The 24,608-nt window shown below is 41.9% G+C and overlaps 1 protein-coding gene across 3 annotated transcripts; it reads right to left on the reverse strand.

Annotated features, from left to right (window-relative positions):
- Nucleotides 1-1,253: 1,253 nt before the first annotated feature.
- LOC148902479 (caspase-3-like) lies at nucleotides 1,254-22,628 on the reverse strand. Of its 3 annotated transcripts, none has more exons than XM_088991077.1 (7): nucleotides 22,566-22,616; nucleotides 20,078-20,162; nucleotides 14,634-14,782; nucleotides 10,111-10,239; nucleotides 6,337-6,512; nucleotides 1,660-1,777; nucleotides 1,254-1,512 (listed from the first exon to the last, which is right to left on the reverse strand). In XM_088991077.1, the coding sequence occupies exons 2-7, from the start codon at nucleotides 20,152-20,154 to the stop codon at nucleotides 1,283-1,285; spliced, it is 879 nt and encodes a 292-aa protein (XP_088847203.1). In that variant the 5' UTR covers nucleotides 20,155-20,162; nucleotides 22,566-22,616; the 3' UTR covers nucleotides 1,254-1,282. The 3 variants fall into 3 exon arrangements, with proteins under 3 accessions (XP_088847203.1, XP_088847202.1, XP_088847204.1); XM_088991076.1 differs by having other exon boundaries at nucleotides 20,078-20,189; nucleotides 22,566-22,611; XM_088991078.1 differs by lacking the exon at nucleotides 20,078-20,162 and having other exon boundaries at nucleotides 22,566-22,628.
- Between the last annotated feature and the right edge of the window lie 1,980 nt (nucleotides 22,629-24,608).

A 24,608-nucleotide genomic window follows, 5' to 3' on the forward strand; every position in this document is an offset into this window, starting at 1 on the left:
AGTCATCCATGACATATGTCTGAATTCTGCCACCCTTTGCCATGCTATTTATTGAGAGTACATGCAAATTAAAGTGATACATTAGTAAAACATAGTTTTCTTGATTATAATACCACACCTCTGGACGTTCTGAGCACCAACAGCTGTAAGCAATAAAACATTGTGTTTTCCATGAACTTGTAAATTTGTAACCTGGCTAATGACCTCTTCCTGTGATAAGGAGTTTGAAGTCCTAAATTACTCCTGTGATAAGGAGTTCCCCAAGTCCTATATTATGTGAAGCTGACAGTTTAACTTGCTGTGTCTGTTGACCTGATTGACCCCAGGTTGTCTGTGCTTCAATTGTGTATTGAGTCACAAGTGTTGACTAAGCATAGAACAGCATGAAACTTTCAAATATGATAACTTCTTATTCTGTCTAATCTCTATCACCGAACAGGGTGACAATTGCGCTCCACCAGAGGTAATTTAAAAGCTTATACAACAATGTGGCGGGAAATTCTTGCCTAATGCTTCCTCAGGCAGTTGTCACTTCAAATACTTACGACCAACGGGTAGCGACGTCAGCCCTGCCTGCAGCCTTGCTACCCGTTGGTCGCCAATCTGATCGGGACGACCAGCACCTGTGCAGGTGCAGGCGGGGCCGACAGCGCCCCCCGTTGGTCGCCAACCAGATCATGACAGTACCCCCCCTTCAAGGGGCTGCTTCCAGGAGTCCCGTTCCCATCAGGCCGCCGCCCGTCGTATGCTGGAGAGGCAGCGCTTGCTGTCTCCACCATTGTTCCCTGGCGAGTGGACCTTTTGGGAGACTGTTGGCACTTCACTTTGAAGTCCAATTTGTTTAATATCAAGAGTAAAAAGAAAAACGGGTAAAAAATACATCAATGAATACAAGTACAGGTAACATCCGACTTACAATCACGACCTCCCGATCCTATTTTTAAAATTTCATTCAACGACTGGCATCACAACATGCTAGCAGGCCGGCACGCGTACAACAATTTTGGCCAGCCAGCCAGCATCTCACTCTCGCACAGCAATCGACCGTGTGATGGCACCAGAGGGGGGGGGGGGGGGGTTGCGAGTCATTTAGCCTCCGAGTCTCTATTGAACATTTTGAATGGACTTTGATTTACGACCATTTGGACTTACCAGTTTGGTTGGAACAGAACTCGGTCGTAATTCGGATGTTACCTGTAGTTTAAAATGAAAATCCAGAAGCACACTGATGAAATTATTTTCCCACTGCTCTCTCGTATCAGACGATAAGAACCGTCATCATTTATTGTGGGAAGTAAAAGTCTTTGGTTAACATGGAGACAATACAGGGAATTTGCTTCTTCCCGGTAAATCCCGGAATATTGGAGCTGGATTCAAAGTGCATCGCCACCTTGTAGTTGACCCGAGTCATGATCTGCATCAGTTCCAACTCGCCTTTGAAACGTTGCAACATCTCACATAATGCCTGCATGAACCAGGAGCCATTTTGCGTGTTCCTCCATGAATAATAGCCTGTTGGATCATTTGCATCGGTTATTCCATGACTCCAACTTGTGTGTCTCCAAATTCACATTTTGGAAAGTCTTCTTACATAGTCTTGAAAAAAATTCCTGGTCAAAATGTTATTTTTGATGACATTTGGAGCAGGATGCAGTTTACCTGGGGCTGTTGAATAGGCATACAAGAAATCAGCCTCAACGGGAATCCTCTCTGATGTTTGCTCCACGCTGTCAGTTTGGATGCCGGTGCCCTCATCCAGTTCTGAGCCACGGCATGCCTGAAATACAAACAAAAATGGAAATACAGTGATACCTCGGCTTACGAATGCTTTCGCTCACAAACTTTTCGCCTTACAAACATTAAATTTGGGAGCACATAGTCTTGGCTGACGAACTCGTTTTCGGCGGACGAACCAAACCACACAGCGCCACGGTGGCTGGCGGAATAGTTTTCGTCATCCCCTTTCTTTGAGTGCAGATGTGGTTTGTTATCAAGTGGAGGACTTTTGCTATTATGGGACCGAAAAAGACCCCACCGCAGGCCAGTGTTCACTAGCGAATAGCTATTTATTCGCTAGCTATTAGCAATCTATTTGCTAGCTATTAGCTTGCTATCTATTTGAGTTACTTCCGGGTTGAGTGAACGCTGGCGCACGTGGCTGCCGCTGCTCAACAACAGAAAAAACTTATCCTGTGACTGTATACAGTGAAACCTTGGTTTACAACTTTTCGGTAATCTATTGTAGGTATTGTTTTAGGAGTCACTGAGAAATTTAAACCTTTGGTTAGTACCGCCTTTTCTGTCTCTGAGAGATCTCTGTCTGACAAATTTTTGATCCAATTCTCCCTTGAAAATGCTCATTCCTAATTTTTCGCGTGTTTGCCAGTAGCTGAGATTGTTTCAGAGGCAGAAAAGGCGGTACTAACCAAAGGTTTAAATTTCTCAGTGACTCCTAAAACAATACCTACAATAGATTACATCACAGCTACTGAATCGGCTATTAAAAATAACAAACTTTTGTATGCAGAGGCAGATGATCTACACATTAAAATATCAGCCCTTCTCAGTAGTGCCAAACTACCTCCGTCCAACATAACATTAGAAGAGAGAAAGGCGTTAACTACTCTACAAAAAGACCAAAATATTACTATTTTGCCAGCGGACAAGGGCAGATGCACAGTGCTTCTCAACACATTGGATTATGAAGACAAAATAAACAGGTTAATCAGTGATTCTAACATTTATGAGCAACTAAAAAGGGACCCTTCCAATAGATACAAGAAAGAAATGATAGACTGTCTCCAAAAGTTAGAGAAAGGAAAACATATAGACAAACAGATGTATTTTAGATTATACCGGGAGAGGCCACACCATGTATCTATGGCCTGCCAAAAATACATAAAAAAAAGCATTGACTCCTCACATACAATGTAGCCAAATATTTAAAAACTATCTGAGCTCCGTTGGTTGGTAACACAGAATATCACGTAGAGAACACCACAGGGTTTGTAGAGAGGATGAAAGACCTCATATTGGAACCTGAGGAAACTTTTGCATCATACGATGTGACTTCTCTCTTTACATCTGTCCCAACCCCAGCAGCAGTCTCAGTGGTGAGGACGAGACTGCTGGCGGACGTTTCTCTGCATGAAAGAACCAAACTTAAAGCGGATCACATCTGCCAATTATTGGAAATCTGCTTTAATACTACGTATTTTCAATTTCGGGAGAAATTTTATAAACAAATTCATGGTTGTGCGATGGGCTCACCAGTTTCACCCATAGTGGAGAAACAGGCCCTCACATCCTTCCCGGGGACAAAACCTAGACACTGGTTTAGATATGTGGATGATACTTTTGTCATAATTAAAAAACAAGAAATTCAATCCTTCACAGATCACCTCAACTCTGTAGACATCAACATTAAATTTACTCGTGAGGACATTAAAGAGAACCAACTAGCCTTCTTGGATTGTAAAGTAATTATAAAAGAGGACAGAGCGCTAAAAACAGAAGCACACTGACCAATACTTACTTTTTGACTCTAACCACCCTTTACAATACAAACTAGGAGTTATCAGAACCCTCCAGCATAGGGCTAAACTAATACCAACTAGCATTGAAGGTAGAGAAAAGGAGTCAAAACATATCAGGAGAGCACTCACTAACTGTGGGTACCCTCAGTGGTCATTCAACAAATGTCAGAAAGAAAGAATAGGGAATGAAACCAAAAATTCTCAAGATACAAAAAGGAGAGGAGTAGCAGTACCTTACATTGCAGGAGTTTCTGAAAAATTACAAAGAGTCCTTTGGCAACACAAAATTCCTACTTATTTCAAACCGATAAACACGTTAAGGCAAAAATTAGTGCATCCAAAAGATAGGCTACCAAATGAAAAACAAAGTAGTTTATTCAATACATTGTAAGAATGAAAATTGTAAAGAGCAGTACATTGGGGAGACTCAACAAATTCTCAAAAAAAGACTTTATCAACACCGCAGGGATAATACAAGTGGGCCTCAATCGGCAGTACATTTGCACCTAAAAGCTAGCAACCACTCATTTGACGACAATGAGGTTAAAATCTCAGCGAAAGAACATAGATGGTTTGAAAAGGGGGATAAAAGAAGCAATTCTTATAAAACAACAAAATCCTTCATTAAACCGGTCTAGTGGGGTGAGGTTCAATTTGGATCGTTCATACAATAGCCTGCTTAGGCAAAACAAGTTAGGCAACATTCGTAATGCTGATGAGGTGATACCGGTGGGAGTGGGGCAAATAGGCCAGTCGTTAGTCAGGAATGTGAACAATCAGTGGGGCCACAGGGAGTGGTCCTCTGCTCCCCCCAACCTGAGAGTAGGGACCTATCATAGCTGTGTCCGGCGCCGCCATGTCTGGACATTAGGGATATATAAATAGGGCCGATACGACTAGTCAGACTTTAGTTTGCTGACGAAGCCTCTTGGGTAGGAGGCGAAACGTCCGAAACCTTCAAATTTGTACAGATGACGGCTGAAGAAACCTTCTCATCGATGGACCATTCCTGTACGACTGAGAGCATACACAGACATCTTCGGTTAAAGCCACGTGATTGGTCAAGAACACAGCAGTGGGGGCGGGGGGTTAAACATTAAAGAGACAGGCAGACAGAGAGAGAGCGAGACAACACACACACACGAAAGGGAGATGACAGAGCTTGAAACAAAAAAAAACAACAAAGTGTGAGAGTGTGAGAATAGTGACAAAATGGATAGAAAACAGTTAAAATATCCCATCAATCAGGCTCCACAAATAACCCGCACAAGTCATCTGTACACTTGATGCAAAATCGATGAGAAGGTTTCTTCAGCCGTCATCTGTACAAAAGTGAAGGTTTCGGACGTTTCGCCTCCTATCCAAGAGGCTTCGTCAGCGAACTAAAGTCTGACTGGTCGTATCGGCCCCATTTATATATCCCTAATGTCCAGACCTGGTGGCGCCGGACACAGCTATGATAGGTCCCTACTCTCAGGTTGGGGGGGCGCGGGACCCCCCCTTCGTGGCCCCACTGATTGTTCCTACATTCCTGACTAACGATTGGCCTATTACACCCACTCCCCCCGGTATCACCTCATCAGCATAACGACCCTCATCAGCATTGCGAAAGTTGCCTAACCTGTTTTGCCTGAGCAGGCTATTGTATGAACGATAGGCCAATCGTTAGTCAGGAATGTAGGAACAATCAGTGGGGCCACGAAGGGGGGGTCCCGCGCCCCCCCAACCTGAGAGTAGGGACCTATCATAGCTGTGTCCGGCGCCACCAGGTCTGGACATTAGGGATATATAAATGGGGCCGATACGACCAGTCAGACTTTAGTTCGCTGACGAAGCCTCTTGGATAGGAGGCGAAACGTCCGAAACCTTCACTTTTGTACAGATGACGGCTGAAGAAACCTTCTCATCGATGGACCACTCCTGTACGACTGAGAGCTTACACAGACGACTTGATGCAAAAAGCTATCAACCCAGCTAACCAGATCCCAATTGATGAAGAACTAGATACAATTATCACAGAGAAAACACCTACAAGGGATCATTCCTCAACATGGTGAAAGAAGCCTATGTTCCTCATCAAGTGTTTAATGCTGAGGAAACCGGACACTCCATTCCATCAAGCCATTAACGACCATCGCAAAGGTAAATAAAATGACTTTATTGTACAGTACAGTTTATTTCTTTAATCATAATACTATAGGAAATTTATATACATAAAATAAGGTATATTTTGTGTAGTTTTAAGGCTTAGAAAATTAGAAAGTAGAAAATTATGTTTTATGGAGACCAGGGAACGGATTATTCTCATTTTAATGGTTTCCTATGGGAAATTAATTTTTGGGATACACACTTTCCGCCTTACACTCTCTGTCTGGGAACCAATTAAGTTCGTAAGCCAAGGTCCCACTGTAGTGACCTTGAGAGTTTTGAAAGGCGCTTATAAATGAAATGTATTATTATTTTATAAAGGTCAATAAGTTTATTTCTTTCATTACAATCCAATAGCACATTTATTATACATAAAAGAAGGTATATAAATTGGGGAATGGCAGTGAAGGAGTTAAAAAGTGCATCAATTGGCCTAAAAATGCATCTAAATTTGCTACAATATTTTCAAAAAGAGCAGTTTATTGTCAATGTGATATTCCTGCTATGATCAAAGAGTAATGCATTAAAATCACAAAATCAGAAAAAAAGAAAAACAATGTTGGGTCATTTCTCAGAATTTGTATTAACAAAGATAAAATATTTATGAACTTATCTAAAAAAAAAATGGCAGCGTAACAGAAGGTCTACTCACCTGGATAAAGAAGAGCTTTGGTTTTCCCACCAAGGTGCTGCAACGATGTCCTTTGAAAGGTTTGGCGAGGTTTTCCAGCAATTCACATCCATCCGTTCCATAAATCACACCTTCTTCACCATGACTTAGCAACACACACACAAATGATGCACAGCTGCTGTGGTCCTCTTGGGATACTGCCGATACACACGCAAAGAAACAAGAAACAAGTTTCTGAGGAAACATTGGCATCTTACGATGTGACTTCTCTCTTAACATCTGTCCCAACCCCAGCAGCAGTCTCAGTGGTGAGGACGAGACTGCTGGCGGACGTTTCTCTGCATAAAAGAACCAAACTTAAACCGGACCACATCTGCCAATTATTGGAAATCTGCCTTAATACTACATATTTTCAATTTAGGGAAAAATTCTACAAACAAATTCATGGTTGTGCTATGGGCTCACCAGTTTCACCCATCGTGGCTAATCTGTACATGGAAGAGATGGAGAAACAGGCCCTCACATCCTTCCCGGGGACAAAACCTAGACACTGGTTTAGATATGTGGACAATATTTTTGTCATAATTAAAAAACAAGAAATTAAATCCTTCACAGATCACCTCAACTCGGTAGACAGCAACATTAAATTTACTCGTGAGGACATTAATGAGAACCAACTAGCCTTTTTGGATTGTAAAGTAATTATAAAAGAGGACAGTGTTAAAAACAGAAGACTTTAGGAAGGCTACGCACACTGACCAATACTTACTTTTCGATTTTAACCACCCTTTACAACACAAACTAGGAGTTATCAGAACGCTCCAACATAGGGCTAAACTAATACCAACAAGCGTTGAAGGCAGAGAAAAGGAGTCAAAACATATCAGGAGAGCACTCACAAACTGTGGGTACCCTCAGTGGTCACTTAACAAATGTCAGAAAGAAAGAATAGGGAATAAAACTAAAAATTCTGAAGACACAAAAAGGAGAGGAGTAGCAGTACCTTACATTGCAGGACTTTCTGAAAAACGAGTCCTTTGGCAACACAAAATTCCTACTTATTTCAAACCGATAAACACTTTAAGGCAGAAATTAGTGCATCCAAAAGATAGGCTGCCAAATGAAAAACAAAGTAATGTAGTTTATTCAATACATTGTACGAACGAAAATTGTAAAGAGCATTACATTGGGGAGACAAAACAAATTCTCAAAAAAAAGACTTTATCAACATCGCAGGGATAATACTAGTGGGCCTTAATCGGCAGTACATATGCACCTAAAACCTAGCAACCACTCATTTGACGACAATGAGGTTAAAATCTTAGCGAAAGAACATAGATGGTTTGAAAGGGGAGTAAAAGAAGCAATTTTCATAAAACAACTAAATTCTTCATTAAACCGGTTTGGTGGGGTAAGGTTCAATTTGGATCGTTCGTACAACAGTTTACTTAGGCAAAATAGAATTAGGAATACTGATGAGGTGATACCGGTGGGAAGTGGGGCATTCAGGCCAGTCGTTAGTCAGTACAATAGGAACAATCAGGGGAGTGGCAGGGAGTAGTCCTCTGCTCTCCCCAACCTGAGAGCAGGGACCTATCATAGCAGAGTCTGGACAGTAGGGATATATATATATATATATATATATATATATATATATATATATATATATATATATATATATATATATATATATATATATATATATATATATATATATATATATATATATATATATATATATGGCCTAAACTACCAGTAAGACTTTAGTTTGCTGATGAAGTTTCTTGGATGAGAAGCGAAACGTCCGACACCTTCAAAGAAGTACAGATGACGACTGAAGAAACATTTTCATCGAAGAAACAAGTCACTTGACCAGCCCAAATTCGGACCCCTTTCAAAGAACACATTCACTCCTTCACTGCCATTCCCAAATTTATTCAGGAATTGCATACCTGACAACCTCATAGCTGCCCTTATAAATGATGACAATTTCTGTATAAAATGTTGGAGTACGCCGTACATTATTTGAAATGATTAAAAAAAAACATTAACACTGGCGGAAATGCAGACAGCTCACCGCGCATCTGCACATTATGCTTTCTTTAATCAATACTTGGCAATAGAGATGATTCTGATATATATATATATATATATATATATATATATATATATATATATATATATATATATATATATATATATATATATATATATATATATCCATGAATACATCAAAGAGAAGGCTCCAACGGATGATGTACTCAGAGAATGTCTCAGACAATGGGGAGCAGAGGATGAGGTGCTGGAAGAGGGACAATCATGGGAGGAAAAGCCCCTACACGGGATGTACCACCGAACCATAGCAGAAGTGGCTGATCTCAAGAAGTCCTATCAGTGGCTAGAGAGGGCTGGCCTAAAGGACAGCACAGAGGCACTCATCCTGGCTGCCCAAGAGCAGGCCCTGAACACCAGAGCCATAGAGGCAGGGATATACCACACCAGACAAGACCCAAGGTGTAGTTTGTGCAAAGAGGCACCTGAGACAATCCAACACATAACTGCAGGGTGTAAGATGCTGGTAGGGAAAGCCTACATGGAGCGCCATAACCAGGTGGCTGGCATAGTCTACCGAAATATCTGTGCGGAGTTTGGACTGGAAACCCCAAGGTCAAAATGGGAAACACCTCCCAAAATAGTAGAGAATGACCGAGCAAAGATCCTGTGGGACTTCCAGATACAGTGTATTGTCGGTGTTCAAATACCTGACATGTTTCGGCGACTACTTCCGCCTTCGTCAGAGGTGAAAATGGCGCGTCACAGCAACATCCGTGACACTCTGACGAAGGCGGAAGTAGTCGCCGAAACATGTCAGGTATTTGAACACCGACAATACACTGTCTGTAAGTAAGGAATCTGCTTAACATTAGTTATGAAGTAGACAGGATGAATTTAGTACAACACTTCCAGATACAGACTGACAAGATGGTAATGGCCAACCAACCAGATATCATGGTCATAGATAAAGGGAAAGCCGTTGTCGTGGATGTCGCGGTCCTGAGTGATGGAAACATCAGAAAGAAGGAACATGAGAAAATGGAGAAATACAAAGGGCTCAGAGAGGAGCTGAAGTGGGTGTGACACGGATTTTTTTTTTTTTTTACACTTACCTTTTAGTGTCGTTGTTATCATTTTATATTTCATTTATATCGATTTATATGTGATATTTAGATTTTATATAGTGGGTTAAAGAAAACACTTAATACATAAAGAATACAGCTGTTGAAAAATGGCTCTGCCTGTTAACGGCCAGAAGAGGTCGCCCGAAACACACGCTCAGAGGCAGGCATTCAGGCAGACGCCCAAGGAAAAAAGCAGTCTACCGTTCTGCAGGAGATGGTATCTGCACTGTAAATCGACTGTATTGAGTGTAGTCACGCAGTAGATTGCTGTGTGAATGTGTGACATGCTGACTGGCCAAAATTGTAGTACGCGTTGCCGGCTGCTTGCGTGTTGCGGTGCAAGGCATAGAATAAAAAAAAAGGGTCTGGCCGTCGTGGTCGTAAATTGCGTCGGTTGTAACTCGGATGATACCTGTACAATATATCAATATATAAAAGTTTTCCAAATATCCTGGAATTCAAGTGACAATGACACATATTTGCACTTCATCTGGCAGGGAATGAGTTAACAAGTAGTTTTAGTTTCTGGATTTATCTAACAGTCAATTTCCCAGCCACATGTCGTGGTTCCGCTGAGAAGATGGTCTCAAGAATGAAAATTATGAAAGTCAATTACCATTCAACATGAGACTCTTCATTTGCTTGACAGTCTGATCCGTGGTCACTTTGATGTTATAACCCAGATCAGAAAAAGTCTTCATGGCAAAAGCAGCGTCAACATCTGTCCCGTTCCGAGTGCTCATCCCTGGGGAAACACAAAAATTGAATTAGAGTCCACATTCGCCACATTCGTCACCTTCGTTTTATCCACGAAATCGTAGAAAAAGTTGGGTACTCCCAGCTACTCTTTCACCTCTCCCAGAATGATCTCTACGAACCCTTCCAATCTGGTTTCCGCACCCACCACAGTACAGTATCTCTTTGTCCGCTCTCAGTTCATCCAAATTAACTCCTTCACCTCACAGTCCTCACCTGCATATTCTGGTGTGCCCCAAGACTCTGTCCTGGGACCTCTCCTCTTTTTATCACCTACCTTCTTCCACTTGGCAATATTCTAAGTCAATTTGGTATACAATTTCATTGCTTTGCGGATGACTGTCAAGTGTCCTTGAGAGCTTTGAAAGGCGCTTAAAATAAAACGTATTATTATTTGAAGAAGTGAAGAACTTCAGGATTGGGATCTCTAAACACGAAGGCAACACTTCTTGTCTTTTAGTTTTTCATTTTAGTTTGACCTTAGTGTAGAACTCGGCCTTGTCCGTGATATTATACTTTTGTGTGGTCATTGAAGTGCTAAAACAAATCATTACTGGCTTTTTGAACAGTACAGTCAAGCCCCATTTATCATTACACAACAAGTCAAAGATGGCGCCTGACTGGACAGCCGTCAACATTTGCTCTCAGCTGCCTTGCTTTTTTTGTGTTGTTTTTGTGTTTACTTTTGTCACTTTGTTTTTGTCACTGTTGTTGTGCGTCACTTGGAAGGGATACGGATTGTTTTTCAGCATTTTTGGCCACGACATTCATCAAGTAGGAGACTGATGAGTGGTTGAGCCTTTTCGTTAGCACAGTTTCTGATTGGGAGGAACGTCACTGCAATTTGACTGTCATGGCTAGACAGCTCTGGGGCCATTGTGGTTTTTTTGCGCCTGTCATGGGCAGCATTTTCAGAGCCTCGCTTTGTTCTGCGGAAAGGTCAGTGCACTTTGCGACAAAACTTGATAATAATAATTTTCTACCAAATAAGCCTTAAAACTAATTGGCTATATAGCTGGCTGTCTATCTATCTATCTATCTATCTATCTATCTATCTATCTATCTATCTATCTATCTATCTATCTATCTATCTATCTATCTATCTATCTATCTATCTATCTATCTATCTATTAGCTATCTATTGGCTAGCTTTCTATTTATTTGAGTTACTTCCGGGTTGAGTGAACGCTAGCGCGCGTTGCTGCCGCTGCTCACCCACAGAAAAACTTATCATGTGACTGTAAAGTGACCTTGAGAGTTTTGAAAGGTGCTTATAAATGAAATGTATTATTATTACTGCAAATTTCCCCATTGTGGGCCGATTAAAGGATTTCTGATTCTGATTCTGAACCCTATCCAACTGTCATGTGTCCAAATATCTCCATCCACACAAAAGACATCCACTGCGCCAATGGTTGTTGAAGTATTGTGGACAAAATATGTGACAATTTCCTTTGGGCTTTTCACGACTTCCCAATTGGCATACTGATGTCGAAAAGCAGTCCTGACTGACAGTTGATGACGTCAAAAACGTTCAACCAAAGATTCACAAAGTAATTGTCAAAGTCGCCATGAACTGAATTCGACAGCTGTGGACTGATCAACCCAGAATGCAGGTTTCATGGGCGTATGTAAATTGTACATGAAATAAAAACAAATGGAGGAGAAAAAATATCAATTAACAATTTGAGGGTAACAAAAATTAATTTCATGTTCAAAATAGATCAACTACGCACATAAATCCAGTCGTCTCGTTGAATAAATCGGGGGGGGGGGGGGGTAATGGTATGAAATCAGCATTTCGTGTGAATATTTCTTGATTCATTCATCTAGCTATCCAGCTATCTAGCTAGCTATCTCGATAGCAATCTATTTGCTATCTAACTCCCTGGCTCCCTATCTAGCTGGCTATCTATTAGCGATATAGCTATCTAGCTTGCTGACCTGTAATTAGCTACAGATTGGCTAGCCAGCGAGCTTTCTATCTATTTGAGTTACTTCTGGGTTGAGTGAATGCTGGCGAATGTGGCTGCCGCTAGCTAGCTATTTGCTATCTATTTGCTGTTTAGCTCCCTGGCCGGCTTTCTAGCTAGCTAGCTAGCTATTAGCTAGATAGCGATATAGCTGGATGGCTGGCTAGCTATCTACCAGGATAGTTATTAGCTATCTATTGGCAAGCTAGCTTTCTATCTATTTGAGTTACTTCCTGGTTGAGTGCTGCCGCTGCTGACCCACTAGAAAAAAAACGTATCCTGTGACTGTAAATTGACCTTAAGAGTTTTGAAAGGTGTATTATTAATGTATTATTACAATTCAAAAACTATAATGAGCTCCAAATACCCTTGTCGTGTTACTAGTGCAACTAAAGTACTTTGTGAGTAAGGTTGAATTAGGTAGCCGCAACCACGTCACCAGGAAAAATGGCGGAACAAACATTTTTTTCGGTGTATCAAGCATGAAATGACACAATTTTGCATGGATTGTAATTCCGTGTTCCGGATATCGGAATTTCCGTTGTAGGGAATCGATCTTTGTGACCATTTCGTGGTAAAAAAATCATACATAAAGAATTCCTTTTGAGAGAAGACTTAAAGGACAACCGACGTCACTTTTTTGTTTCTTAACTGACATCAGAAAAACGTTTTAAAGCATCTAAAATACCCAAAACATGCAGTATGATATTTTTATTCAAATGCAAAACACCAATAAAAATGACTTAAAGTGTCCAAAATCTGCAAAAAAATGAGCTGCGAATTGGGCATTTTCAAAAAGTCCCGCCCCCAGTTCGTGACGTCACGCCAAGACGTCTTGCATTTCTGGAGAATCAAAACGATAGCATCAGATTCGGAGAATATGCTTTCTTGTTACACCTCCAGTTATGAAGATGATTCAAATAGTTCTGAGGAGGAAAGCATACATGTTTGCAATCGATTAAAGAATTTATTCCATGCCATTTTGAGGTAACATTGGGGAGAAACGGATCACGAGAAAAGAGGCACAAAATGGCGACCTCCCGTGGCCACCTCAGTTTCCACAGGCTGATAAATTGCTTATATGGAGCTTGGACACCCTCTTCTGACGGCTTTTGGGTGCAACACAAGGTTTTCAGACCAAACAATACAGCAAAATACATTGACGTGATGGAAGGACTGCTACAATGTGTCTTTTTTTCGGTCATAGGCGTTCCTTTAGTGACGTTACGTACGGACTCGTCACCAACTCAAAAACAAGACTTGCTGAATATTCAGTGCGAGTCTTAAAACGTAAAATATAGCTATATGCGGTGGAATCTTTTTAAAATACGCTCAGTAGAAGTCATTTGAAGCCATTTTACAAATTATGGACACGACTTGTCCGGAGACGTCGGTTGTCCTTTCAGACAGTGAATTTCAACCACTGTGCCGCGGCACACTAGTGTGCCGTGAAAAATTGTCAGGTGTGCAGTGAGAAACTATCCAATGCCCCTTTTTAAAATGTAAAATTTTACAAACATTTACTACTCATTTTGTCCCAATATTATGTAAGTGTCCGGTGTCTGTGCTGAAAAGACTGGGAGGATAATTGAATATTCGTCCATGTGGCAACACGTCACTGATTGCCTCATTCCTGCGAGATGGTTAGTGGTGTGCCGCAAAAAAAATTCCAATGTAAAAAAAAACGTGCCCTGGTTCAAAAAAGGTCGAAAAACACTGGTCTAGCTAGCTATCGTTTAGCTATCTAGCTGGCGAGGTAGCTATCAGCGACTATATCCTGTGACTGTAAAGTGACCTTGAAGAGTTTTGAAAGGTGCTTATAAATGAAATATATTATTATTATTATTGTATCTATTAGTTAGCTTGCTAGCTTTCTATCGATTTGAGTTATTTCTGGGTTGAGTGAACGCTGGCGTGTGTGGCTGCCGCTGCTCACCCACATTACATATCCTGTGACTGTCAAGTGACTTTGAGAGTTTTGAAAGGCGCTTATGAATGAAATGTATTATTATTCTTATTTATTATTATTATCTCATTTTCCGTACCGCTTATTCCTCATTAGGGTCACGGGGTTGCTGGAGCCTATCTCAGCTGTCTTCGCACGAGGCGGGGGACACCCTGAATTGGCAGGGCACACAAAGACATAAAACAGTCACTCTCACTTTCACACCTAGGGACAATTTGGAGTGGTCAATCTGCCTGCCATGCATGTTTTTGGAGTGTAGGAGGAAACCGGAGGACCCGGAGAAAACCCACGCGGGTCCAGGGAGAACATGAAAACTCCACACAGGGAGGCCGGACCGGGACGCGAACCGGCGACCTCTGCACTGTGAAGCCGGTGTGCTAACCACTCGACTACCGGGCCGCCCTTATTTTTATTATTATTATTATTAGTAGTAGTAGTATTTACGTGTGCTTCGGTCGAAGTTCTTGTTGTTGATAATCAGGCACATTCCCATCTGTGGGTAGTCCATCCTGTACTGAAAAGGGTGGACGGCTTTTTTCATGGGCTCAGAGTCTGTTTCCTCATCTTTCGTCATGGCATCGGATGGATTCTTCCTGAAAAGACATCCACAGTCAGAGGCAGCAAACAAAATTAGCTATATATAGCTAAATATATCCGAGTTACGACCGGCGCGAGTTACGACCACCTGTACTTACGACCATGACCGCCAGACCCTTTTTTTTTAATTCTACAACTGGCACCGCAACACGCAAGCAGCCGGCAACGCGTACTACAATTTTGGCCAGCCAGCATGTCACACACTCGCACAGCAATCTGCTGCGTGACTACACACAATACAGTCATTTTACAGTGCAGATTCCGTCTTGACAACATCTCCTATAGTACTGTACACTGCTTTCTTTCCTTTGGCGTCCGCCTGAGTCAGAGCGTGTGTGTCGGGCAACCTCTTCTGGCTGTTAGCAGGGAGAGTAGGGTAAGTAAAACATTTATAAATGAACTGTACAGTAAACACTTTTCGGGGTTGAGTGAACGCTGGCGCATGTCGCTGCCACTGCTCACCCGTAAAAAAACTTATCCGGTGTAAAGTGACCTTGAGAGTTTTGAAAGCCGCTTATATGTGAAATGCATTATTATTAAAAATGCAGGGTGATGAAGAAAAGGTTGAGAAACCTGCAAAACAGCTTTGAGATCAAACACCACTTGGCAGTTGAGTGAACTGATCTGTTGGCAGTTGAGTGGTTTTGTCAGACAGTTGACTCAAGAGTTTCAGCTGTTTTTCCATGAATGGAATAAATCCTCAACAGTGACGACACATATGACTTGTTCATTTGACAGCTTTTTAAATGCGTGAAGTCACTAGCTCCAACCATTAGTATTCAAAAAATATACCAACTTAATTATCAAACAACCAAAGTCATTTGAAATTAAAGGGCTCAGCTCTATTACTTGAAATGAGATTGAGCTCTACATATGACTCAACTTGAATTACTGGTTTAATGGCGTTATGTTTGCTAATGTAGCCACAAGGGGGCACAAGCCAGTGTATTATTGTGCCGGTCCCAAGCCCGGATAAATACAGAGGGTTGTGTTAGGAAGGGCATCCGACGTAAATTTTTTTGCCAAAACAAATATGCGAATCAAACCTATGAATCCCATACCGGATCGGTCGAGGCCCGGTTAACAACGGTCGCCATTGGTACTGTTGACCTTCAGGGTGCCAGTGGAAAATGGACTACTGTTGGTCGAAGAAGGAGAGGAGGGAGGTGTGCCCAGAGGAAAACAGAGAAATGGAACGCCAAGAGTATAGAACTAAGAATAGGAACTTTGAATGTAGGAACAATGACAGGTAAAGGCCGAGAGCTGGTTGACATGATGCAGGGAAGGAAGGTAGACATACTGTGTGTCCAGGAGACCAGGTGGAAAGGGAGCAAGGCTAGAAGCTTAGGGTCAGGGTTGAAGTTGTTCTATCATGGTGTAGACAGAAAGAGAAATGGAGTTGGGGTTATCTTAAAAGAGGAGTTTGTTCGGAATGTCTTAGATGTAAAAAGAGTATCAGATAGAATGATGAGTCTGAAGCTCGAAATTGAAGGTGTGATGTTCAATGTTGTTTGTGGGTATGCCCCACAAGTAAGATGTGACCCGGCGGAGAAGGAGAAATTTTGGTTGGACTTTGATGAAGTCATACAGAACATCCCGAGAAGTGAGAGGGTTGTAATTGGTGGAGACTTCAATGGGCATGTTGGCGCAGGAAACAAAGATGATGAGGAGGTGATGGGCAGGTTTGGACTCCAGATGAGGAACGCTGAAGGACAGATGGTGGTTGACTTTGCTAAGAGAATGGAAATGGCTATTGTGAATACTTTCTTTCAGAAGAGACAGGAACATAGGGTGACCTATAAGAGTGGAGGCAGAAGTACACAGGTAGACTACATTTTGTGTCAACGGCGCCATCTAAAGGAAATCAGTGACTGCAAAGTCGTGGTTGGTGAGAGTGTAGCCAGACAGCATAGGTTGGTGGTGTGTAGGATGACGCTGGCAGTGAGGAAGATGAAGAAACCAAAGGCTGAAGTGAGGACAAAATGGTGGAAGTTGAAAAGGGAAGAGTGTTGCATGACATTTAGGAAGGAGGTAAGACAAGCACTGGGTGGGCAAGAGGTCCTTCCAGATGACTGGCAAACTACAGCGAACATAATCAGAGACACGGGTCAGAAAGTACTTGGTGTATCGAGTGGAAGAAAGGTAGATAAGGAACTTGGTGGTGGAATGGGGAGGTGCAGGAATGTATACAGAGAAAGAGGTTAGCAAAGAAGAAGTGGGACAGTGAGAGGATGGACGAGAGTAGACAGCAGTACAAGGAGATGCAGCGCACGGTTAAAGTAAAGGTGGCAAAGGCCAAACAAGAGGCCTATGATGACTTATATGCTCGGCTGGACAGCAAGGAAGGTGAGACTGATCTTTACAGTCTGGCGAGACAGAAAGACAAAGATGGTAAGGACCTGCAGCAGGTTCGGGTAATAAAAGATAGAGATGGCAATGTATTAACCGGTGCCAGTTGTGTGATCGCAAGATGGAAAGAGTACTTGAAGAATTGATGAATGAGGAAAATGAGAAGGAACAAAGAGTAGAAGACGTGACTGTTGTGGACCAAGATGTAGCAAAAATTAGCAAGGATGAAGTGAGGAGGGCGCTGAAGAGGATGAAGGGGGGAAAGGCACTCGGGCCTGATGATTTACCAATCGAGGTATGGAAGTGTCTTGGAGAGGTGGCGGTGGTGTTCCTGACTGGGTTATTCAACAAGATCTTAGATGGTGAACAGGTGCCTGAAGAATGGAGACGAAGTGTACTCGTGCCCATTTTTAAGAACAAAGGAGATGTGCAGAGTTGTACTAATTACAGAGGAATAAAGTTGATGAGCCATACAATGAAACTCTGGGAAAGAGTAGTTCAAGCTAGACTAAGAGCAGAAGTGAACATTTGTGAGCAGCAGTATGGCTTCATGCCAAAAAAGAGTACGACAGATGCAGTGTTTGCTTTAAGAATGCTGATAGAGAAGTACAGAGAAGGTCAGAAGGAATTGCATTGTGTCTTTGTAGATCTGGAGAAAGCGTATGACAGGGTGCCCAGAGAAGAGCTGTGGCATTGCATGAGGAAGTCTGGAGTGACGGAAAAGTATGTCAGAGCGGTACAAGACATGTATCATGACTGTAAGACAGGCGTGAGGTGTGCTGTCGGTATGACTGAGGAATTCAAGGTGGAGGTGGGACTCCACCATGGGTCAGCTCTGAGCCCCTTCTTGTTTGCTATGGTGATGGACAGGCTGACAGACGATGTTAGACAAGAATCTCCTTGGGAAATGATGTTTGCACATTACATTGTGATCGGTAACGAGAACAGGGAACAGGTGGCGGAGAAACTAGAGATGTGGAGATATGCCCTGGAAAGGAGAGGAATGAAGATCAGTCGCAGCAAGACGGAATATATGTGTGTGTATGAGAGGGATCCAAGTGCAAGAGTGATGCTACAGGGGGAAGAGATAAAGAAGGTGGAGGATTTTAAGTACTTGGGGTCAACTGTCCAGAGCAATGGAGAATGTGGAAAAGAGGTGAAGAAACGTGTCCAGGCAGGCTGGAGCGGCTGAAGAAAAATGTCAGGTGTGATGTGTGATAGAAGGGGTTCAGCTAGGATGAAAGGAAAACTGTCTAAAACCGTGGTGAGACCAGCCATGATGTTTGGACTGGAGACAGTGCCGCTGAAGAAAAGACAGGAAGCAGAGCTGGAGGTAGCAGAGCTGAAGATGTTGAGGTTTTCTTTGGGAGTGACCAGGTTGGATAGGATCAGGAATGAGTACATTAGAGGCACAACTCATATTAGAGGCTTTGGAGAAAAAGTCAGAGAGGCCGGACTGAGATGGTTTGGACATGTCCAGAGGAGAGAGAGTGACTATATCGGGAGAAGGATGCTCAGCCTTGAACTGGCAGGAGACCGAGAGGAAGACCGAAGAGGAACCTCTTATGGATGTAGTCAAAGAGGACTTGAAGGTAGCTGGTGTGAGAGAAGAGCCGGGATAGATGGAGGACATTGATTCGCTGTGGCGACCCCTAAGGGGAAAAGCCGAAAGGATAAGAAGAATGGCGTTATGTTTGCTGTTATTTTTGCATGCTTGTTTGAATTGTTTGTTCAGATGAGAATGACACATTTATTTGCATTTCATGACATCGAGCCAGCGTTGTTTAGACAAATGCCAAAAAAAATTCATTTTGCCACTTGAACCATAAACCGTACAGTGATACCATGACTTACAAATTTAATTGGTTCCCAGACAGAGTGTGTAAGGCGAAAAGTGTGTATCCCAATAATTAATTTCCCATAGGAAACCATTAAAATGAGAATAATTTGATCCCAGGTCCCCATAAAACATAATGTTCTACTTTCTAATGTTTTAAGCCTTAAAAGTACACGAAATGTACCATATTTTATGTATAATAAATGTGATATGGTATTATAATTAAAGAAATAAACTATACTGTATAATAAAGTTGTTTTATTGACCTTTGTGATGGTCGTTGATGGCTTGATGGAATGGAGTGGCTGGTTTCATCAGCATTAAACATTTGATAAGGAACGTAGCCTTCTTCTTTCACCATCTTGAGGAATGATCCCTTGTAGGTGCTTTCTCTGCGATCATTTTACCAAGTTCCTCACCAATTGTGTTTTGTTTAGCTGGGTTGATAGCTTTTTGCATCGAGTGTACAGATGGCTTGTGCGGGTTATTTGTTGAGCCTGATTGATGGGATATTTTAACCTTGCAGTCTACATTCTGCCTTTGAACTTAAAATTGAAACGAATCCAAATTTCACTGTTTTCTATCCATTTCCTTACTCTCTCTCTCTGTCGTCTGCCTGTCTCTTTAATGTTTAAACCCTGCCCTTACTGCTGCGTTCTTCACCAATCATGTGGCTTTAACCTAAGACTGGGGCCGGGGAATATAGGACAAAAACAACTCGGCTGCAATTTTCTTGTTAGGAGAACAGGCTCGTTCACGAACGACACATCACTCATTGTGGCAGATCGATGTGTATCCCGAAAAATAGTTCGTATGCCAAGGTTACATTTTCATAAATTTAACATGCGTAAACCGAAAGTTCGTCAGCCAAGGGGTTGGTAAACCAAGGTATCAGTGGATATGGAAGCAACAAAACGTTTGAGTACATTAAAGGGCCAAAATACCGTGTACATTTGGCTAGATCAAGAAAACATTCAAGAGCAGCAACTACTTCAAGTTGATCATTCGTTAGTGGCTTCAATAAAATAATTTCCTTCTCCTACTCTTAAAAGTGACAAACCAGTGCCTGCAGAGAATTACTGGTCGTGTGCCATATATCATGTACCTCTTGGAAAATAAATTGAAGGCGTCCAAAGTGTCCTCAGACCTCTCTCCGAAATGAGCATCTTTGGTTTCAGCCATGTTTTCTCCTGAATAAAAATCATCCAGTGAGTCATCTGAAAAGTGAAATACAATCACTTCATACCTTCCTTTGCATCATGACAAATGAACAATTCAAAATACATTTCTTCACTTTTTCGCAATGGTAAAAACATTATGCGGGAATAAAATACAGCGATACCTCATCTTACAACGCTTTCTCTTACAAACTTTGCGCCTTACAAACATTTAATTTCGCGAGAATATAATCTTGGCATAGAAACTAGTTTTCGGGAAACACACGGAGAGCCACGGTGGCTGGCGGACTAGTTATCGTCACCCTCTTTCTTGAGTGCGGACGTGGTTTGTTATCGAGGAGAGTACTTTTGCTAATATGGGAGCGAAAAAGACCCCACCACAGGCTCATGTCAAGGCAAAGAGAACACAAAAGAAAATAACGGTCGAGCAAAAGGAGATCATCGAAAAACACCAACGAGGTGTGTGTTTGTGTGACTTAGTGTCCCAGTACCATTACGCCAAGTCCACCATTGCTACCATCCTTAAGAACAAGGAAGCTATTCAAGGTGTTTCTGTGTTGTCTAAGCAATGGTCTCAGGCAATAGAAGAGGTGGAAAAACGTTTGATTTGGGTTAACAAAGAGCAGCTAGCAGGGGACTGTGTGAGTGACGGTATTATCGCCGAGAAAGCACAGCAACTTCACTCTGATATCATCAAGAGGCAACCTGGAAGTTCGTCATACTGTACAGATTATTTCTTTCATTACAATCCAATCGCACATTAAAATACATAAAATATGGTATGTTTTGTGTAGTTTTAAAGCTTATTTCGTAGAAAAGTATGTTTTATGGGGACCTGGGAACGGATTCTTTTCGTTTTAATGGTTTCTATGGGCAATAAATGTTTGGAAGACAAACTTTTCGCCTTACACGCACTTTCTGGGAACCAATTAAGTTCGTAAACTGAGGTATCGCTGTACATCTCATTAATAATCCATTTATGACGAACGTGTTCATATGATTGCAGATTCCTCTATCCTGAGAAAGGCCCAACAGAGAATGTACTTCCTGAGGCTGCTAAAGAAGCATGGCCTGCCACAGGAGGTGCCACAATATTTCTACATGGCTGTCATCGAATCCATCCTGTGTTCTTCCATCACCTTTTGGGCCGCCACAAAAATGGACAAAATCCGACTTCAACTGACAGTTAGGATGGCGGAAAAAAATCATTGGCACCGCCCTACCCACTCTCGAGGACTTGCACACTGCAAGAATCCAAACTAGGACGTGGAAAATCCTATTGGACCCTCCGCACCCTGCCCACCACCTTTTCCAGCTACTCCCCTCAGGCAGGCGCTACCGATCCATGCGCACCAAATCCAGCAGACATTTAAACAGCTTCTTCCCCCCAACCCATTAACTCTCTGAACAGTAGCTCAAATGGAACTGTATGACGATACTGATGATACTTGTGCAGCGTGTTCTACCGGAAACAAATTCCTTGTGTGTTCTACATACTTGGCAATAAAGAAGATTCTGATTCTGAAATTTTCAAATGCATTGCATGTTGTTTCTTGCTGCTTCTTATTGTTAAATATAGTATTGTTAATTATAGTATTGTTAACTATATACATAGTTTTAACCTATTTGATATTTATTTGAATTTGTTTAAAGGAATTTATCTGTGTTCATATGAAATTGCTTGGCGTAAAAAGCTTATGACTGGTGTACGAATGGGAAAGAAGCTAGGTGTCACGACACGCCGACTTGGTTGAATTGGTGATGAAAATATTGTTTTCAATCTTCTTTTGTGGTGTTTTTATATATATTATTAAATCAGTTTATAAACTCGCTTCTGACAACGCCTTAAAAGTGAGTAAATAAAAAAACGAAACGACTGAAAAGAAGCCGATGGCATTGTTGTGTTTAGGAAATGATTCACCGATGATACAAAACGAAAGAACTACTCACATAAAGTAATGGAGCTTACGTTATGTGAGTAGTTTTAAATGTCGATTTCTATTTTTAATAGTAGAAGCAAAGTTTCTTTTTTTCTGCCCGGTGTCCTAGTTAGTAGTAAAAAAAGGGTAAGAAGCATTTCCTGAAGAGAAGACGCTGATTCAGCAAGGTGGCTAACTTGAAACGTTCCTCGAATTTTAGTTGGTGGCAGGTGCCATGAATCAAAATAGATCCGAACAACAGCTTCTTTGTTAAATCTAACTGCTTCAAAGTTAACATGTTCTCTGGAATCATCAAATTGGCGCATCACTACAGTAGTAGTTTACAGTACATAATCGTGTACTTTCACATTTCATTGCGGACAAAGCAGCTTTCAATTTGGACAACGACTGAAACATAAAGATTTGGAAGCGAAATATGCGAAATATCTAAAAGTAGAAATAAATACAAAAAAAAACAAAAATAGGACGCACTTACGTGACGTTTGTTCCAGCGAGCTCGACGACAATGCAAGGCAGTAGTGATGTGGCGTTCGCGAACGAGCCGGCTCTTTGAACTGGACCAAAAGAGCCGGCTCTTAACAAGGAGACGGGAATGGGAGCAGACTTTTTTCGTAATGTTGATGAGGTGATACCAGTGGGAGTGGGAGTAATAGGCCAGTCGTTAGTCAGGAATGTAGGAACAATCAGTGGGGCCACAGGGAGGGGTCCTCTGCCCCCCCAACCTGAGAGTAGGAACCTATCATAGCTGTGTCCAGCGCCACCATGTCTGGACATTAGGGATATATAAATAGGGCCGATACGACCAGTCAGACTTTAGTTCGCTGACGAAGCCTCTTGGGTAGGAGGCGAAACGTCCGAAACCTTCACTTTTGTACAGATGACGGCTGAAGAAACCTTCTCATCGATGGACCACTCCTGTACGACTGAGAGCTTACACAGACGTAGAGGAGGGAGGGTGATTTAGGGTAAACAGGTGGACAAATGTTATTACATTATGCTGTTATTATTATTCAATAACTATTTTTTTACTATGACAGCATTATTAATATAAAAAGCAAATTAGTCACAGCTGATAATCAAACCAGAGTAACCACAGGGAAAATCAAAGTTAGTGGGTGCTCTCTGTGCACATATAAATCAAGCCATATAAATAAAAATATTCGATATACTGTATTTTTTACATGACTAATTCGTTTTCACATAATTTCACATGACTTTTCGTAGTTAAATAATTTAAGCAACAAAAAACTGAGGAGCCATTTGGGAGCCAAAAGAGCCGATTATTTTTAGTGATCCGAGCCAAAAGAACCGGCTCTCTGAACAGAGCCAGAATTCCCATCACGACGAGGTAGTAATGATGTGTCGTTAGCAAACGAGCCGCTCGCTGAAGTGAACAAAGAGAGCTGGTTCCTAACAAGGAGCCGGAAATGGGAGTCGACTTTTTTTGTCCTCTATTCCCCGCCCCCAGTCTTTGGTCAAAGCCGCATGTGATTGGTCGATATCCGTGGTAGAGGTGGGAGGGGAGAATTACAGACACGTAGCAGCGAGGAGAAGGGGGATGGATGGGGGGTTAGGGTAGACTGGTGGATAAATGTTATCACACTATGCCAGGGGTGGGCAAACTTTTTGACTCGCGGGCCTCATTGGGTTCTAAAATTTGACAGAGAGGCCGGGCCAGGAGCATTTGGAGGGAGTGTTTGGGCCGGATATACTAAACCTAAAGCATTAAAGGACAATCGACGCCTCCGGACAAGTTATGTCCATAATTTGTAAAATCACTTCAAATGACTTTGACTGAGCAATTCCACAGCATATAGCTATAGTTTACGTTTTAAGACTTGCGCTGAATATTCATGAAGTCTTGTTTTCGAGTTGATGACGGTCCCCATGTGACGTCACGTTTGGACCGCCCCTGACCGAGAAAGCGACACACAATGCATTTTAGGTACTTTGTTTAGTCTGAAAACTTCGTGTTGATCCGTGTTGATGGCGAAATTAGAAGGAAAACACATAAATAACGCCATGGTGAATCGTTGTGTGCTGCACCAAGACAACTATTTGATATTCGCTGACACAAATTCCCAGCTGACAAATCAGCCCATTTCCAACGGAGCTTGGGCGCAATCTTCTGCTTTTTCTGGGTGCTACATTGCTGTCATTGATGGCTCGAATTGATATGGGAGGACTCCTAGAATCAATTGCAAACATTTATGCTTTCCTCTTCAGAAGAACAAGAACAAGAAAACATCTTCTCCGAATCTGAAGCCATTGTTTTGATTCTCGAGCAAGGCAAGACGTCTTGGCGTGACGTCACGAACAAGGGGGTGGGACCTTCTGAAACTGGCCATTTCCGGATTCATTTTGAAGTCATTTTTATTGGTGTTTTTCATTTCACTAAAAATATCAGCCTGCCTGATTTGGGTATTTTAGATGCTATAAAACGTTTTTCTGATGTCAGTGGGAAACAAAAACAAAAAATGGTGCCGGTTGTCCTTTAAATGTAGTGTGTACAAGCACA

The sequence above is a fragment of the Hippocampus bargibanti genome, linkage group LG02, assembly GCF_051943395.1.
Source record: "Hippocampus bargibanti isolate YZ-2025 linkage group LG02, ASM5194339v1, whole genome shotgun sequence".
Lineage (NCBI taxonomy): Eukaryota > Metazoa > Chordata > Actinopteri > Syngnathiformes > Syngnathidae > Hippocampus > Hippocampus bargibanti.

What these genes read in the sequence shown, in the direction of transcription:
- LOC148902479 (XM_088991077.1), bottom strand. Translation starts at nt 20,154, where the DNA reads ATGGCTGAAACCAAAGATGCTCATTTCGGAGAGAGGTCTGAGGACACT. An exon ending in TTCAATTTATTTTCCAAGAG is followed by an intron (nt 14,783 to 20,077) that starts GTACATGATATA and finishes ATGTCTTTTCAG; the next exon opens with GAAGAATCCATCCGATGCCA. An exon ending in CAAAGCTCTTCTTTATCCAG is followed by an intron (nt 1,778 to 6,336) that starts GTGAGTAGACCT and finishes TTTGTATTTCAG; the next exon opens with GCATGCCGTGGCTCAGAACT.